This window comes from Meriones unguiculatus, chromosome X, assembly GCF_030254825.1.
Source record: "Meriones unguiculatus strain TT.TT164.6M chromosome X, Bangor_MerUng_6.1, whole genome shotgun sequence".
Taxonomy (NCBI): domain Eukaryota; kingdom Metazoa; phylum Chordata; class Mammalia; order Rodentia; family Muridae; genus Meriones; species Meriones unguiculatus.
The window spans coordinates 26,529,390-26,548,416 of record NC_083369.1 but is presented as its reverse complement, the minus strand read 5'-3'; the positions used below and the strand labels follow the sequence as shown (position 1 = coordinate 26,548,416).

At 40.8% G+C, this 19,027-nt stretch overlaps 1 protein-coding gene across 1 annotated transcript in view; it reads right to left on the bottom strand.

The window, feature by feature from the left end:
* Window positions 1-430: 430 nt before the first annotated feature.
* Window positions 431-19,027, bottom strand: part of LOC110543016 (transcription initiation factor TFIID subunit 1) — a 63,770-nt gene continuing 45,173 nt past the window's right edge. The window contains exons 33-38 of the mRNA XM_060375292.1: window positions 14,094-14,161; window positions 12,277-12,393; window positions 8,415-8,540; window positions 7,323-7,479; window positions 6,527-6,704; window positions 431-2,134 (exon numbers count right to left, since the gene is read on the bottom strand). Of these exons, the coding sequence (XP_060231275.1) occupies window positions 1,918-2,134; window positions 6,527-6,704; window positions 7,323-7,479; window positions 8,415-8,540; window positions 12,277-12,393; window positions 14,094-14,161 (863 nt within the window). The 3' untranslated portion in view covers window positions 431-1,917. The remainder of the gene's footprint in view (window positions 2,135-6,526; window positions 6,705-7,322; window positions 7,480-8,414; window positions 8,541-12,276; window positions 12,394-14,093; window positions 14,162-19,027) is intronic.

The following is a 19,027-nucleotide window of genomic DNA, read 5'->3' as shown; positions in this document are numbered from 1 at the left end:
CTGGGATCAAAGAGAGGCATGTACGACCACACCTAGCTATGTCTCAATCTGCTTTATAGAACAAAGTGGTGCAATACAAGGGCCATAAATTTGAGAAAGGGGGTTGGAAAGGGTTAGAGGAAGCAGATGGAGAGCAGAAATGATACAATTATATTTTAATGAAAGATAAAATAAATTTTAAAAATGGGCAATATAAAAATGAATATCATGTACCTATGTAATCTCCCAAGTCAAAATTCTAGAAACCCTTTCCAGTCTTCCTTTGTCCATCCCAAGTGCCAATTGGTAATGAAGTCCTATTGATCTTTCTGAAGATGTCTCAAATCCACCACCATCTCCCCATTTCAAAGGTACCACCGTACTTTAGGTTCCACCTTCCCATAGCTTGAGTTACATCTGGTCTCCCTCCAAACCACTCTCCACACTACTGTTATCAAATTTTTAAAGTTTTATTGCAAAAATAATACGTACTATAAAATTCAAATGATACAGAAATAAAAGTAGAACACTCAACTACCAAATGAACCACTGCCTCTCCATTCCCAAGCCCCAGAGTTATCACTGTGAAAATTTCACGTATATTCTTCCATATCTCTTCTTTTGTACATACAAATATATTGTTTGACTCAATTTCTGTCTTCCGTCAACATTCAGAAAATTTCTGAAAAAATTCTAATACACTCAAGATTATAATGCATTCATTTTCTTAAATATAAAATTCATTCACTGGTATCAAATGCAAATCACTCTCTCATTCTCTCTTTCCTTTTTTTGGCATTTTTGAGACAGATTTTCTCTGTTTAACAGCCCTGACTATCCTGGAACTCACTCTGTAGACCAGGCTGGCCTTGCCCTCAGAGATCAGCCTGCCTCTGCCTCTTGAGTGCTGGGACTAAAGGTGTGCACTACCATGCCTGGCTCAAATGCAAAGCTGTTGAAGATATGCTTCCTATCTGTATTTTGGTGTCATGTCTAGTCACTCCAGCATCCTTTCTAAAACAAGGCTGGCACAAACAAACAAGGAACACATTCTGTCATACCTAGACTGTGAACTTTCTCCTTCATGTTAACACCCTGCTGGACTTTTTGAGCTGATACATTCCTACCAATAGATTCTCAGCAACCAACTTTTCAGGGGGCTTCTAGAGGACCTCTCTGCTTTTCCACACATGATCTCTTAATTTTTTCTTTATAAAGTAAACCAGGCTGGCCTCGAACTCAAAGACATTCACCTGCCTCTGCCTCCCACATGCTGGGATCAAAGGCTTGTGACCCCACAGCCCAGTGGGATTCCATAATTTTAAGAACATTTACTGGGTAGCTACTTTGCACTGAACATTATCCTAAGCATAAAAAGAGACAAAACACAGTCTTTGCCCTAAGGTACTTACCATCTTCCTAATTTTTCCTAGGGTGGGGAGAGCACAGTCACATGGCCACCTATCTTTTGGAATACATAGGTTGTTTCAGGATTTATAGCCATGCCCCTGTAATCTGTTTGGGAACAAGGCATTATATATACAAGTAAGTCATACATGAATAAGCAGTCTGTCCAATATGGTTGTATTTTAAATGTGGCACACAGCCAGCCTATTAGTATCTAATTCTCTATCCTAGAAGAGAAGTTTTCATCTATTCCATCCTGCAAATTAGAAAGTGAAGTGGTGCCATGATTTTAACCAGGAGAAATAAATGTCAGTATAGGAGTGTAAGGGGAAGATTGAGTCTGCTCTCTCTTCTTGGTAGTGGTTAGGGGAAAGTACTTGCTGCTCCAGAATTTGGAGAAATTATTACTATTTTATTCATTACTGAAGTTAAGATGTGAATCTTGTAATGTCATTATTAGCCCCTACACACATAAACAAGCTGGGGGGAAGGTAATTGACCTGGGCTGACTGAAGAGGCTTAAAGGAAGCCTCATTCATCAGAGTCCAAGTCACTGTCTCCAGCAATGGAGTGGAAATCCTCACTGTCCTCCTCGTCCTCTGACAGGTGAACCTGACTTAGGACGCTGGGCCCAGAACGTTGCTCTTCCTCATCTTCTTCCTCCTCTGATACCTCATACCCACCGATGCTGCTGAAGCTTGTATCCTGGGTGTTCGACTTGGGATCAGGCTCCTCATAGCTCCCATAACTGAGAAGAGAAACAACATCTCAAGCTTGGGCATCAACCCCCAACTGATCATTTGCATGCTTTGCACTGTCAAGGAATCAGCCCATTTTAACCCCTCCCCATGGACACTAAAATAATAGGTTGACTGATTTCATATGCCTTTAAGCAAAACTCATCCCATTCAAAAACACCAATGTGTCGATTTATATACATGAGAACTGGAAATAAACTTCCCGACATTGACCAACACCTGCTACATGACCACAAATGCTGTCAAGCCCCAATGTTTCCCTGGTACTTGGTTTCGCTCATCTTATGTATCCAAAATTGGTCAGCAGTCCTGAATAATCTCTCTAACATACTTGACTCTATTATCTCTTTTCTATCCCTGCTGTCTGCCATAGCTTGGTCCTGTGTTAACTTGCCTGGCCTGCATTACTGAAGTTTTCATAGCCCTACTATCGAGCTCCTTCAGTTAATTATTCACACTCCTGCGAGAGTGTTCTATATTCTGTTTATTCTAATTTCATTTCTGAAAAAAGTCACAAAAGCATTCACTGTTTAAAAATTACAACATACACCATAAAAAGTGGGAATAGCAGTATCTCTACCATGCAGAAATAATATTCTTATATAAGGTTTATTTCTTCTATGCATTTTAGATACTTAAATGTTGTATATATAGAAATAAAATGCTTGTCAGGAGTAGTGGCCACATGCTTTTAATCCCAGCCCTCGGGAGTAAGGACAGGTGAATCTCCAAGTATGAGACTAGTCAGGTCTACATAACTAGTTCCAGGAAAGCCAGGGTTACGCAGAAAAAACGGTCTTGAAATACACAAATAATTAATTGAACAAACTTTAAAAAATAAAAGTAAGATGTTTATTCTTTGGAAATTGGCTATAATAAACACCCTTCTGTGTCAATACAGTCTACAGCATTATTCTCTGGGTGGTTTTATTTATTTATTTTTTTGTGACATATTCTCACTATTCAGTTCAGTCTAGCCTCTAATTTGTGATTCCCCTGTCTCATCCTCCTAAGTACACTGATTAGTGTGCTGCAAGACTTAACAGCTGCATGCTCTTCTGATATATGGCTATAACATGACGTATTTAATAGTCTCTCAGTAATATGTTTAGCTGTTTCTGATTTCTTACACCATTGGAAACAATGAGCTAGGGCTGCAGAGATGACTCAGAGGTTAGAAGCATAGGCTTCTCTTCCAGAGGTCCTGAGTTCAATTCCCAGCAACCACATGGTAGCTTATAACCATCTACAATGAGATCTGGTGCCCTCTTCTGGTGTTGCAGGCATACGTGTAGTAGCCAGAACACTGTAAATAAATAGCAAATTAATATTTTTTAAATGGAAGAAACAATGAGCTGTGATATAATCTTTGTACATCTTTTACGTTTGGTTGAGACAGAATCTCACTGTGTAGTTCTGGCAATCCTGGAACAGGCTTTGTAGACCAGGTTACCCCAGATCTCACAGTGATCACCCTCCTGGAGGGCTGGGATTAAAGGGTGTGTACCATCATGTCTGGATATACAAACATCTTAATAAAAGTGTTCACATAGGATAATTTCCTAAATATGGTATTTTACAACCAAAGGGGGTACACATTGAAAGCTTTTATTTATAGTGATAAAACTGTTCTATTTCTCATTCATCCTAACTATTTAAATATTACCAGTCACTTGGAAATGTCTTTTCCCCTCATACTCTTTCTAAAAATGGTCAACAACTTGACAGGTAAGTTTACCATACTTATTTTGATTATACATTGTTTACCATACTTACTTGATTATTAGAAATGCTATAAATACAGTCATTAGTCATTTGAATTCATGAATTTCTTAGCTCACAATCACTCTTTTTTCTTTTTTTTTGTTTTTTTGGGACAGGGTTTCTCTGTGTAGCCCTGGCTGTCCTGGACTGACTTCATAGACCAGTCTGGCCTCCCTCACACTCAAGGAGATCCAACTGCCTCTGCCTCTCAAGTGCTGGGATTAAAGGTGTGCTCTATAGCACCTGGCTAGCTCACATCTTTGTGTGTGTGTGTGTGTGTGTGTGTGTTTTGCTAGCTCACATCTTTTATCCTTTGTGTTTTAGGGCACATAGAGCAATCTTTCAACAACACAGAGCAGATCAAACATTCTTCTCAATCAATGTCTTCCCACAACATTTGGGCCCTTCACAATTTGGTTCTTAACTACTTTTTAAAAAATTCTTAATTACTTTTTCGAGTCATTTCCACCACATGGATCAATCAAAAGCTCTGGTCTACTTGTATTCTTTAAATGTGTCCCATAGGGGCTCACAGAGTCTGAACCATCAGCCAGGAAGCTTACATGGAACTGACCTAGGCCTTTCGCACATGTAAGAGTTGTGTAGCTTGGGACTCCTAACAGCAGGAGCGGAGGCTGTCTTGACTCTGTTGCCTGCTTCTGGGATCCTTTCCCCCCTCTACTGGGCTGCCTCATTTAGCCTCAATAGGAGAGGATGTGCCTAGTTTTACTGTAACTTCCTAAGCCAGGGCTGGTTGATATCCATGGACAGCCTCCTTTTTCTGAAGAGAAACAGCGGACTGGGGTGGAGGGAAGGTGGGGGACAGGGAGGAGTATGTAAAGTAAATAAATATGTAATTATACAGTATCTCATACCTCTGGGTTGTCACAATGCTATTCGGAGCCTCTGGGATACCTTATGCTTCTTACCCTAAAGAACTACTGTTCAGATTTGACTCAGTTTCCTTCTTTAATCAGCTTCCCTCCCCACACTCCTCCATGCCCCAGAGGAACCCTATGGTTGCCTGTCATGTCCCTCATGATACACTACTACTGCCTGTTAGCCTGTTTCATAGTTCCTGATAGGAGGAAGTCCTGGAAGGAGGGAATCCCATATTTTACTTGTGTTTTCACTTGTTATAAATTATTGCAGGATAAATAAATAAAAGATTTTATCCACTTGTTGGCAAGATGGGTTGCATGTGCAGTAAATCCAACATGTCTGAAACCAACATCATTTTCCCATCCTTTCTGTTTTTCTTCTTTCCTCATGGAAATTCTATTATTTATCAGACTTAACTCCCAAATTCAACTGAATACTACTGTTATCTGTCCCATATGCCCTTAAAAGTTATCTAGCTTCGTTAATTCTAAACCCTGCTTAGATGTAGCCGAGGGCAGCTCAGTCTGCAAGCAGGTGTCCTAGTAAGGGGAACAGGGACTGTCTCTGATGTGAACTCAGTGGCTGGCTCTTTGATCGTCTCCCCATGATGGGGTAACAGCCTTACCAGGCCACAGAGGAGGACAATGCAGCCAGTCCTGATGAGACATGATAAACTAGGGTCAGATGGAAGGGGAAAGGATCTCCCTTATCAGTAGACTTGGACAGGGACATGGGAGGAGAAGAGGGAGGGAGGGTAGAGTTTGGAGGGAATGAAGGAGAGGGCTACAGCTGGGATACAAACTGAATAAACTGTAATTAATATAAAATTAAAATTTTAATTAAAAAGTTATCTAACATACAATTTGATGTTATTGTCTATTCCTTTTTGTTTTTGTTTGTTTGTCTGTAGCCTTGGCTGCTTTGAACTCACCCTGCAGCTGAGGATTATCTTTAATCCCTATCTTCCTACCTCTACCTTGAAAGTGTGTATACGTGAGCAACAGCACACCTAGAGATTTTGTTTTTTTTAGATAAGGCCTCAATACATAGTCCAAGTCTGAGAGGGAGGGAGACACAGGGTTTTACTGGCCTGGACTTTACACCATACACACCAGGCTGGCCTTGAATTCAGAGGTCCACCTGCCTCTTCTTAGGCATGTACCACCAAACCTGGATAGCCTTAAATTTAGGATCCTCCTATCTCACCTCTTAAGTACTGAGATTACAGAAGTGTGCCAGCATACCTAACAACTTCCTTTTCTTAAAACTACAGACTCTTAACAGAACAAAATCCAAATGCCTTGGCATGTCACTTATGGTCCTCCACAATATAGTATCTTGTTATTTCAAAAGTCTTCATTCCTCAACCACCTTGCTGCCTTTGTATATGCTTAGCGAATTCCTATCCATCCTTTAAGCATAGTTTAAATGCTTCTACAGGAAATTTACCCTGATTACCTCAAAGCACAGTGAGTCATGCCCATTTTAGCAATACCTCAACACTTTGTACTTATTTGTGGCTAGGTACTTGTGACTTTGCATCTATAATGATTTGTGTCAATCTCTTCCACGTAGAAGAGTTCCTTAAGGGCAGACCATGTCTTGTTCCTGTGTGTGTTCCCAGGCCCAAGTAGAGGTGCTCAGGAAATGTTTGACAGATGAAAGCTGTCTTATGCTGGTCTTCTGTCACCATAGCTAGGAAATGACACCACAGCCCCATAGCATATTGCTATTACCTGATGTTGCTATCCTCCAAACCATGGGGAGCCTCCTCACCATCTCCCTCATAGGACATCATGTTTTCTTCATTTTCCATGCCCATCCTTGTACTCTCTTGAAGCACACAGGGATGTTTGGGTCTGATACTGCCAGATCCCACATCAGAGTCACTTCCACTTTCACTGAGCTGAATAGCTGTAAAAAAAAGAAGAAAGACTGTGGTTCATTAAGACATAAGCTTGATGGACTAGGGGCATGGCTCGGGGCCACAGTGTTTGCCTAGCATGTATAAGAAAGTATGCTCAAATAACAAAAACAAAACAAGAGGTAAAGAAATAGGATTTTTTTTTTTCTGTACAGTCTTTGAGTCTATAGTCCTCACCTCTCAGGTATCTCTTTTAATTACCAAAGGTCAATAGTGGCAAGAGCTACAGAAACTGAAGTCAAGTAACTTTTTTCCTCTATATTAGTCTACTCTACCTGTTTTCTATCATCTCCAACACTTTTACCGTTTCTATTATTTTGCTTCCTTTTCCTTTCCTGTTCCCAAACACAACCTGTCAAAGCTGTGACATGGGTACTGACTTTGCCATTGTTACCTCCTGTGCCTGTTCATCTTCACTTCCCCTACAGTTAATGGACATGATCACCCAATGAATGTGTGTTCAGTACTCTCAGGTCTACTAGTAGGACTCTAATAAAAGAGATAGCTTTTTCATAATAGCACATAGTTAAGTAGCAAAGAGTTTCCTATTCAGTCTTGAGGTGCAACACTAAGCTATATAAAAACAGAAGTAAGGGAGCAAGACTCACCAAAGAAAGGGTTATCTTCTTCTTCATCACTCCCAGCACCTTCCTCATCATCTTCTCCTTCAGACATGAGCAAATCCTCATAGAGCACACTGGCCTGGGGCTGCTGTACAGTTCCTTCCTCTTCATCTGCAAGATCACCATCTCTGTCTTCCCCTTCCTAAACAAGTCCAGGTGGCAGTCCAATCACTAAGAGACCAACATACTTTCTTTCCCTCACATCCCATTTACTGCCTCACAAGAAGTTAAATAATGAATTGAATGGATTTGTCTAGCTCATTTCAAGGATTAAAGTCAGACTGAGACTCATTATGGAGAGACTATGATATCACCTAGGAATTTGGCCTGCCCTGCACGACTTGGGCTCCTATCATATAAATGTATAATGTAACCATAAGCTTTCTGTAAGCATACTCACTGGGGCTGGAGTCTTAGGTTTCCCATCCCCCTTCTCATACCCTTCATATCTCCACCAGAGTCTTCCTCACCCAGCCTACCCCAGCCCTGGGGAATATGAGTAAGGCACACAAATAGCACATCATTGAGGGATGTGCCTGTAGGAGTTAACCAAGGGTTCTTTACACAGTACAGATGTACTGCCATGATATCCATGCCACCTCCACTGCTAGAGGAGATTGTTTACACAGCCCAAGGCATGTGCATTTTCCCCAGTCATTCCGTGGAAATAACAGACAGGGCAAGACAAACCAAAGAACAGGAAAGTTTTTCATACACTCTTTAGAGAAGGTACAGTTTTAGATGAGAATGATGCTTTGATAGCTCTGGAAAAGTACAGTTAAAAAGCATACATATTTTAATTTGGTTTATAACTTATAAGAGACACAAAACAGGACACCAGTGGTTGTGAACCCTGTGTCTGAATGCAGCTGGCCTTTCTAGTCAGTCACCTATTAGGCTGCTCTGATGCCTTAAACACTTTCCCTGAAGGTCTGTTGTGCTTAAGCCACATTTCAAAGCCTTGTTTGCAGGGCCAAAGGATCCAGCTATCCTTCCTGTATGCACGTTATCCGCCCAGCCTTCCACATTCACCCACCAGGCAAACCACCTATCTTGCAAAGAAAAGTAACATCCTACCTGCGTTAGCTGCTTTTCTGAAATTGCACTGGGAATATCCAAGACAGACATGTTGCTCTCATCTTGATAAACAGAAGCATCTTGAGAAACACTGAGAGATGTGCTGTTATCATACAAGTCAGGAGGCTGTGACATAAAAGATACAACTTAGCTTCTACCAAGGAAATGGCTAGAAGAAATGCAAAGAATTCTCCTTTATAACATTCACTGAAGAAAAGGGACATGCAAGACAACCCAGTAAAAGAGGAAACACAGTCTGGTACAACTCTGTAGACAATTCTTTAGACTCCTATGAATAATATACTCTAGCGGACTGGCATCTAGCTATTATGTTCAAAAATTAAGCAGAAATGAATAAAGCTTAGGGACAAGTTTATGAAGTAACAGCCCCACTGCTCAGTAACCTACTTTCTTCTTCTAAGCCTTGCCTTGCTTTTTTTAACCTCAGGGATTCATATTAGTTATAGCTTTAGTGACTTAGAGACATGTTAGGAAACTGGATAAAGGAATTTAAATTTCAACAAGAGCATGGAATGGTTTGACAGTTCATGACTTGTGGATAATGCTTCAGAGCAAAATGATATAGGAAAGAAAATCATGGGCTTTGGAGTAAACAGCCCTGTACTGAGTCTTGGCTCTGCCATAATTAACCACCCTGTTTTCCTGAACTGTGAGACATGGATATAATATCTACCTCACATGGCTGCAGTGAGAATTAAGAGCTATGTGTACTCAACACCTGGTACTCAATAAATGAGAGCTTCCTTCTTATCATCCCTGAAAAGAGCAGAGATTTAGCAAATGGATTCTAATCAATAATAAGAGGGACTTGAGAAAACATTCCTGAAGTGAATAGAATAATAAAAATAATATTCATCAATTTTACTTTAAAGTATATTTACAGATATGAACACACATACCATAGATATAAAAAACCTTAAAATATTCAGTGGTTGATATTATAAAAGATGGAATTGATAAGAAGTACCACACTTCTTATTTGTATCTTCCAATTTTCTTTTTTAAAGAATTTCATTCATTCATTTTAAAACTTATGTGGCTAGTTGGGATTAGAGAGATGGCTCAGAGGTTAAGAGCACTGGCTGTTCTTCTAAAGGTCCTGAGTTCAACTCCCAGCAACCACATGGTGGCTCTCAACAATCTATGATAAGATCTGATGCCCTCTATTGGCCTGCAGGCACACATGCAGGCAGACTACTGTAGAAATAAAAATAAATACATAAATCTTAAAAAAGACTTATGTGGCTGTGCTGTGCTGGTGTGTGCCTTTATCCCATCAAATGGGAGAAAGAGGCCAGAGGATCCCTGTGAATTTGGGGACAACATGGTCTATACAGTGAATTCCAGGACAGTCAAGGCTACACAGAGAAACCTTGCCTTGAAAAATTTTGTGCATATGTGAATGTCTGAGCATGGGATTGTGAGTGCAGTGTCTATAGAGGCCAAAAGGTGTCAGAATCAATGGATGTGGAGTTAAAACAGCGTGCCACAGAACATGGTTGCTGACAGCCAAAGTCAACTCTTCTGAAATAGTAGTAAGCACTCTGAAATGGCTGAGCCATCTTTTCAGCCCCGTCTTCTAATAGTCTGTAGGTCTAGGAATACTTTGAGAAATAAAAAAAAAAAGAAGAACTTGCTTATGAGCAAAGAACACTGGTACAAGCATATAGTCAAACCATCAGAAAAGTTCAATCAGGGAGATTACAAACTTGAGGCCAGTTTGGACCACACAGCTAGACCCTGTCTCAAAGAAACAAATGCACACTCACATATGTGCTGCTCTGTAAACAAGCAAGAAAACAAGATTAACTGAGAAAACCTGAGTTTCCAGAATGAAAGCAAAATAGATTCCACACAGATAAACTTCCTGCAAAATTTAAAATGTAGTACGAGAAGAGGATTGTGGGAAACTGTAAAATGAATTAACTCCAAAGTAATGAGCTAAATGCACATACAGTAGAAATACCCAGATGCAAATACTTTACTGACAGCCACCATTTGTAAGTTGAAAAGTAACATGATAACTGCTGTGCTTCTATAAATTCAAAACTGTATTACGACCGATTTTTTTTTTTTTTTAGGTTTTTGAGACAGGGTTTCTCTGTGTAGCCTTGTCTGTAGGACTCACTTTGTAGACTAGATTGGTCTCAAACTCACAGAGATTTGCCTTCCTCTGCCTCCCAGGGTTCTGGGATCACAGGTTTGTGCTACCATGCCTGGCTTGACAGATTAATCTTACATAGATACTTTCTAATAATGTATCAATTTTACATAGTAATGAGTAAGGTTGGTCACACATGGGGAATCATTTGAGTTAACAAGCAATGAGTTGGCCTATCTTAAAATTTATACACATACGTGAAGGGCATGATGCGAGTGTGAACTGAAAAGAATGAAGCAGTGCTATCCATACCATACTCTCCATAGGAACCTCACTAACTACACCAAAAGCAGCTATTGCTCAGGAAGGACAAAGTTTGATCTACCAATGGTCTGAGTTTATGACTATCCAAGACCTGAGAAAAGCACATACCACTTGGTGGTTATATTCTACTGGAGGAAGATGGCTAGTACCCAAGCTCTAACTTACCAGAAAGTACCTTGTGCAAACTGTAAGTCTATTAGCAAACAAGGCCTTCCTGGGTACCATCACTCACCCAAGCCCCCTTGACCCAATCTGCCCATACAACTCCGAGAGCCTTTCCTTATTCTGGGCCTTGAAGAAGTACTTGAGGGATCTTTATACCTGGTTACCCTCAGTAACCTATGTTTTGGGATGAAAGAGAGAGAAAAGATAGATAGGAAAAGTGTATGAATGAGACACAGAGACAGCAAAAATCCAACAGAGAACAAGTATGCTGCACTGAAGTTCAGAGTGAAACCTGGGTAGAATGAAAAATAATCCTATCAGAAATAGAAACATTCTGCATTAAGTATTCAGTTAAATTTGAAAGAGCCTCTGGAAACTTTACAAAAACATCCTTCATACGAAGAAGGAAACAAATATTTCCTGGATGCCTGTTGTGTGCCATGCAAATTAACCCATTTAAGGTTGGAAAGAACATCTTACAGATTTGGGAATAGAAACGTTAAATTTCCCAATATCACAAAACTAGACAGTAGCAGAGGTAAAACTCAAACCCAGACCCGTTTTGCTTCAAATCTTATGTCCTTTGCACTCCATCACAGTGTCTCCAATATAGAAACCAAGGACCTGTTAATATTCCATTTAAAGTCTGTTCTTCAAATATGCCAATTTCTAAGACTGTTATATAGAGGAAAAAGTGTCAATCAGACCAGAAAAAAACTAGAAGTTTCTTATTCAGCCTGCTTTCTAGTCTTCTAACAAATAAACTTAAAACAATCTTCATTTAGTATGAAAGTGAATTAATTCTGGAAATGGAGTGATGAGAGCTATGCTGACAGACTTCTAAAGTAATGGGCAATCAGCTATCTAGAAGGCACAAGAACAATATGGCCCCATCTGTAGCTGAGCAGCCTACATTCTAGGGATGTCCTAGAACCCCAAAATTTACCAACAAAACAACTGGAGACCTAGAGGATGCCTCTGGCTATAGCAGTCAGGAATCTGGTGTTCTCACAGAGTATAAACAACCACCCAACTCATTCATCCCATAGTTGCCTCTTCTGGATTCAACAAGGCCACAGGGACCCAGGGTCCTCACTCACCTTAGCCTTTGAGAAGACAAGAAAGCACACGAAAGGCATATGAAGAGGAAGGACAGAGAAGAACGGTATCTCAGTAAACGTATCTGTTAATATGCTCCCAATTTCCCAAACCATAAGAAAATTGTAAGAAATACCTAATCCTTTGGCTTACCTGCGGTGTATAAGGTCCTGGAGTCATTGGGTCCAAGCTTTCTAATTCTGCTTCTTCCAAAGCTGCTTCTTTAGCTGTACAAATATCTTTCTCAAGTTGAGTCAAATGTTCATCATACTGAGAAACAAAATTAATGAATTCATTCAACATTCAGGTACTGGGCATACAAAAATAGACAAAACACACAGAGAAAACTCTCTTTGGGGCTGGAGGGATGCCTCAATGGTTACTGCCCTTCCAGAGGCCCTGAGTTAAATTTCCAGCAACCACATGGTAGCCTATAGCCATCTATAATGGAATCTGATTCTCTCTTCTGGTTTACACGAATACAGAGAAACCCTTTTCATACAATACATGAATCAATAGATCTTTAAAAAAATCTTACACATGGTATGTACTCACTTATAAGCAGATTAGCAATTTAGTACAGGATAACTGTACTACAATCCACAGACCCAAATAAGCTAAGAACAAGGAGGGTCTAGAGGACGTTGCATTAATCTCACTAAGGGGAATTAGAATAGACAGTGGAAGTGGATGAATGGGGAACTGGGTGGGAGATGGTGTGGGGAGGGTATAGAGAGTAGGGATTAAATGAGGGAAGAGCAGGGGCTGGAGGTGACAGGGCTGGGAGACAGAAGGGAAACCCAGGGTGGGCCATGTGTGAGACAAGCTGGAGACCTATGACAGGGTGGACTCCTGGGAGGATATGGGGGTGACTCTAGCTGAGACTCCTAGTAGTGGGGGTCATGGAGACTGAAGTGGCCACATTCTAGTCAGGCAGGGGCACAACAAATGACCCACAAAACCTTCAACCCAGTATTTATCCTGTCTACAAGATGTATAAGGATAAAGAGGGAGCAGAGACAGGCAATGTCCAACCAATGACTGGCCCAACCTGAGACCTACCCCACAGGTGAGAGCCAAACACTGACACTATTAATGACACTCTGTTATGCTTGCAGAGAGTAGACTAACATAACTGCCCTCTGAGAGGCTCCACTTTGCAACGGACAGAAACAAACACTGAGACTCACAGCAAAACATGGGGCAGAGCTCGGGGAGCCTTGTGGAAGTGTGGGTGTAAGGCTAGAAGGACTCCACAAGACAAACAGAGTCAACTAATAAAGGCCCACAGGGACTTACAGAGACTGAAGAACCAACCAAAGAACATACATGGTCTGATCCTAGGCCCACTACAGATAAGTAACTGATGGGCAGCTTGATCATCATGGGGGTCCCCTAGCAAGTGGAGCAGGGGCTATTTCTGACATGGACTCTGTTGCCTGCTGTTGGATCACTTCCCCCTAGAGGGGTGCCTTGCCTAGCCTCAGTGGAAGAGGATGCACTTAGTCCTGATGAGACTTGAAGTACTAGGGTGGACTGAATTCAGGGTGGGGGTTCCCCTTTCCTGAAAAGGGGAAGAAAGATAGGGGTAAGACAGTGGAGAGTGTTGGGAAGAGAGAGAGGAGGGGTTGTGGTTGGAATGCAAAGTGAATAAATAAACTTAAGAAAATCCAAAAACGTATACTGATACAGCTCATACAGGTAACAGCAAAATACCCTGAGTTATTAAATTATGGTGTATACACAAATAGAGTAAGAATATAAATAGAAAAAAATCACTGTCTTGATAGTGTTTCTATTCTAGTAGCAGAACACAGCTGATAACCTAAACAAGGCAGAGATAGAAATGACGGAATGAGGGTAGAAAGTGGAATCTTACATTTGAAAGAAAACAGGGTAGTCAGGGAAAACTTCAAACTCAAGGACACAACAGAAAGGTTTCAGGAAGCTGGATCTTCTCTATCACCTACCTCGGTTAATGTCTGGTAACAAACGTTCACAATCTCCTGAGCAGTCTTTGTATATTGACTCTCAGGCCCTATGAAACAAGTAGAATGCCATTACCTTTGTAAATTCAAGAATTTTACATTTCTCTAACATTCTGATTTAAAACATTTATTATTTATTAAAATAATTATTAAGGTTGATTTCTTTATTTTTGAGACAGGGTTTCTCTGTGTAGCCCTGGCTCTCCTGGATCTATGTAGACCAGATTGGCATTGAAATCACAGAGATCTGCCCGCCTCTGCCTTTTATAAAACTACCACCTGGCTAAATTTTTTGTTTGTTTGCTTTTTGCTTCTTTAAGACAGGGTTTCTCTGCCTAGCCTTGGCTGTCCTGGACTCACTTTGTAGACCACGCTGACCTTGAACCCAAAAAGATCTACCTGCCTCTGCCTCCCTGAGTGCTGGGATTACATGCATGTGCCACTGCACCTGGCCGCTAATGTTTATTTCTATGTTGTGTATGTGGGTGTCTTGTCCATGTGTATTTCTGCACACCATATGCATGCCTGGTGTCCTAAGAGGCCAGAAAAGGCTGTTGAACTGAGTTACAGTATGTGCTGGAAAGTCAACCTAGGTTCTCTGTAAGCGTGGACAGTGTTCTTAATCATTGAGATATCTCTCCGCCTTTATACACTGCAATTTAAATACAAGAATTGTAGAACTTGTCACCCAATAGTATATGGATATTTGTAATTCAGGAAACCTATGTTTAATCTTGAAATTAAAATTCTGCTTGATTTTCAAAATAAAAATTGTCACTTGATTTTTGGGTTTTTTTCTTTGTATTTTCTCCTTTTTCCTTTCTTACTTCCTTTGTTCCTTTGTTCTTTCCTTTTTGTTTTTGTTTGGCTTTTCGAGACAGGGTTTCTTTTTGTAAACCTGGATGTCCTGGAATCACTTTCTAGTGAATCTCAGGCCACCTAAAGCTATATGTTGAGACTGTGTCTAAAAAACAAAAACAATTAAGATTTGGCAAAAGAAACGATCAGCATCTTCCAGGACACCAATGGCCTGGAACTGAGTAGCAGCTCCTCCTTTTATCTTTCATTTATTGTTTTGAGACAGGGTCTTCCTATGTAGCCCAGGCAGGCCTTGGAATTCACAGAGATCTGCCTGCCTTTTCCTCCTGAGCCCTGAGATTAGAGGCATGTGTCATCATATGAAGCTTAGGCAGTTATGGGTACTGATCCCAGGTCTTCCTGAAGTCTAGAAAAGCTCTATGAAATATATCCCCAGCCCAATAATGAAAGCTTTCAAAGATGGGATCCTTGAGTATATCTCCTGATTACCATAACATAAAGAAAAAAGTATACCACATTGGAGGGAGGGGACCAGAGATATAGCTTAGTGGGACAGCTTACCTACCATGCACAAGGCCCAGGGCTAATCTACAGCAACACAAAAAGTATATCATATATTCATGTGAAGCTTTCTAGCCATATCTACTATAATTATTACATGACATTATATGAATAATAAAGTCTTTTTCAGGAGCTGAAGAGAGGGCTTCAGTGGGAAAAAAACAGATGTTCTGGCAGAGGATTCCTGTGCATTTTCCAAGACTCACATGGTGGTTCACAACCATCTGTAACTCCAGTTCTAGAGGATCCAAAACACTCTCTGACCACAATGGGTGTCAGACATGCACGTGGTGCAGAGAAAGACATGAGACCAAAACATTCATACAATTAAAATACCCCGGAAAAAACAAGTCCTTCTCAAGTAAAACGTCTGAGTATACACCATCTGTTCTCTAAATATGTGAAATGGAGCCAGGCATGATACTGTATGTATGCCTGCATCTCAGTGCTGGGAAGGGAGGGTATGAACTCAAGGCTACCCTGGACTACAGTTAAATTCCAGGCTGGCATGTAAACCTTAGAGACCTTGTATCATATATCCAAGATCCATGGGCTGGAGATGGATCAGCAGTTAAGAATGCTTTTTGCTCTTGAAGACGATCTGAGTTCTGATCTAATCACCCACATTAGGTGGTTCACAGACAACTGTTCCAAGAGATCCAATGTCCTCTTTTGGCCCCTGAGGGCACCCATGTTAATTCTCTCTCTCTCTCTCTGTCTCTCACACACATACCACAACATGAATAAAAATCTATTTTATTTTTTTAGACAGGGTCTCTCTAAGCAGTCGTGGCTATCCTGAAATTTGCTATGTAGACCAGGCTGGCCTCCAACACACAAAGATCCTCCTGCCTCTGCCTTCCCAGTACTGGGATTAAAGATATCCATCACCACACACAGCAAAATCATTATTAAAAAAATCAGAGACAACTGGGGATACAGTTTGGTAGTAGAGCACTTTTCTGGCTTGTGCAAGGTTCTAGGTTCAACTTTTAGCACACACAAACAGGATTTAATAAAGTTAACCCTAGCTCAAGAGGAGGTGGAATAAACCAGCTGGCAGGGATTAAGTAGAAAGGGGGGCAATGAGTTGAAGGGTATTTAAGACAGCATGGAGAAGAAGGAGCTCTTTTGTTGTGGCTTTTAGACTTTCGGCTTTCTCCTCCTGGCCTGAGCCAGCAAGCAGTTGGCCTTGGGCTTTTTCCTCTGGGACATGAATAGAGTAGGAAGTTCTGCCTCTCTCAACTAGGAAGTTTTCACCCCAGCATCTGGCTCTTGCATCTTTATTGGCAAAATCAAATGGTTTGGGATTTTCATTTCTTGATAACAACATGTCCAACAAACAAACAAACTTGGCAATTTTTTAAAAAGAGACTATTTTGACTGACGTTTGTTGTTGTTTTCTTTTTTGAGACAGGGTCCCAGATATAGCCCTGGCTGGCCTGGAACTTAATATATAGATCAGGATTTACCTTGCCTTTTATTTAAACTTTCAAATAAAACATCTCAATCCTTTTCTCATCTCAAATCTCTAGAATTTTAAAAATAGTAATATGTAGGCCCCAAAATACTTTTTCTGATTGACTTTTCTTGAGATAGAGACTTTATTATATTGTCCAGGCTGATACCAAACTCTAAAGTATTTTAGTAGCTAGGACTACAGGCATGCACCATTATGCCTTGCTTCAAGTGTTATATTTCTGAAAATGGTTTTCTCTGTGTAGCCCTGGCTGTCCTAGAACTCTAATCTGTACAGAGATCTTGAACTCACAGAGATCCTCCTGTCTCTGCCTCCCAAGTGCTGGGATTAAAGGCATGTGCCACCACTGCCCAGATAAATATTCATTTTTGAACACCTAGTGTAAGGCAGGTACAGCGATGTACATAGGAGATTCCTGCTAGCCAGGTACAGTGATCTACAAAGGAAATTCCAGGTAGCCAGAGATATACAGTGACACAGAATCTCACTATGTAACTCCAGCTGGCCTGGCCTGGAACTCACCATTATGCTGGTCCCAAACTCTCAGAGATCCTCCTGCCTCTGCTCATAGTGTGCTGGGATTAAAGTTAAGCTGCCACTATGCCCAGCCCAAACTTCAATTTTCAATAAAGCTTACAGTGCTACAAAAGTGTAGGTAAAGGAACCACTGATAAAGAGTGACAAGGAACACTATGCTGAACATTCAATTCAATCAATACTGAAACACTAATTGCTAACCAACTCCCCAGACTTGACCTTAGCAGCTTTCTTACACTTGAAATGGATATTTCTTCTTCCACATTCTACAGCATCACCTCACTTTCCAAGCACTGTGCTTTTATCTTTGGTCTTTCTTTCTAATATTTATTTTATGAGGCTGGAGAAGTGGCTCAATGATTAAGACCATTGGCTGCTCTTGCAAAGGACCAGCATCCACATGACAGCTCATATCTCTCTCTCTCCAGTCCTAGCAAATCTGACGTCCTCTTCTGGCTTTTGGAGAGAATGCATGCACATGGTGTGTATTCGTGTAGGTATCAGTTTTTAAAAAAGAAGACTTTTGAGCAGGTTGTTGGAGACATAAATCTTTGTCTAGAATAGACTGTCATCAAGAAAGAGATGGTAGAAGCCCAGTGGGGATGGCCATGGCACACACCTTTAATGCCACACTTGGGAGACATAGGCAGGAGGGTCTCTGTGAGTTCCAGGTCAACCTGGTCTACAGAGATAGTTCCAGGACAACCAGGGCTATTCACAGAGAAACCCTGACTCAAAAAGCTAAGAGAAGTAGGGGCTGGAGAAGTGACTCAGCGGTTAAGAGCAACTGACTGCTCTTCCAGAGAACCTGGGTTCAATTTCCAGCACCCACATGGCAGCTCACAACTTTCTGTTACTCCAGTTTCCAACACTCTTTTTCTTAAGTCTTCTTTCTGAATTACTCGTTTATTTATTCATTTGATGCGTATGAGTGCTCTGTTTTCATGCACACCAGAAGGAATCAGATTTCATTACAGATGGTTGTGAGCCACCATATGAGTGCTGGGAATTGAACTTAAGACCTCTGGAAGAGCAGCCAGTTCTCTTAACCACTGAGCCATCTCTTCAGCCTGGATCCAGCACTCTTACACAGACATACATGCAGGCAAAACATCAACACACATAAAATAAAAATAATAAAAATTAGTAAAAACAAAGTTGAAGTATATGAATAAGAATATTCAGCAAAGGAGAGTGAAAAGGCTTAAGGAGGAGGACAGTTGTCATCGGAATACAGTTTGTAAACTAATTATTATCTAGGGCAATTATGTGACCTTGTCCACATAGTGGATCTACTTGGCATAGCAGAGGCTATATTGCAGTAAAAAGCTGGGTGCAGTAGCATAAGAATCTATAATCCCAGAACTGAGGAAGTTGAGGGAGGATGATGACCAAGTCTGAGGCTACCCTGAGCAACATAGCATGACCATCCCCAAAACAAAACAAAAGAAAAAGCTCTAAGAAAGTGAAACATAAATGGGAAATGAAAGCATGGGAGAAATAGTACATATTCAAAGAA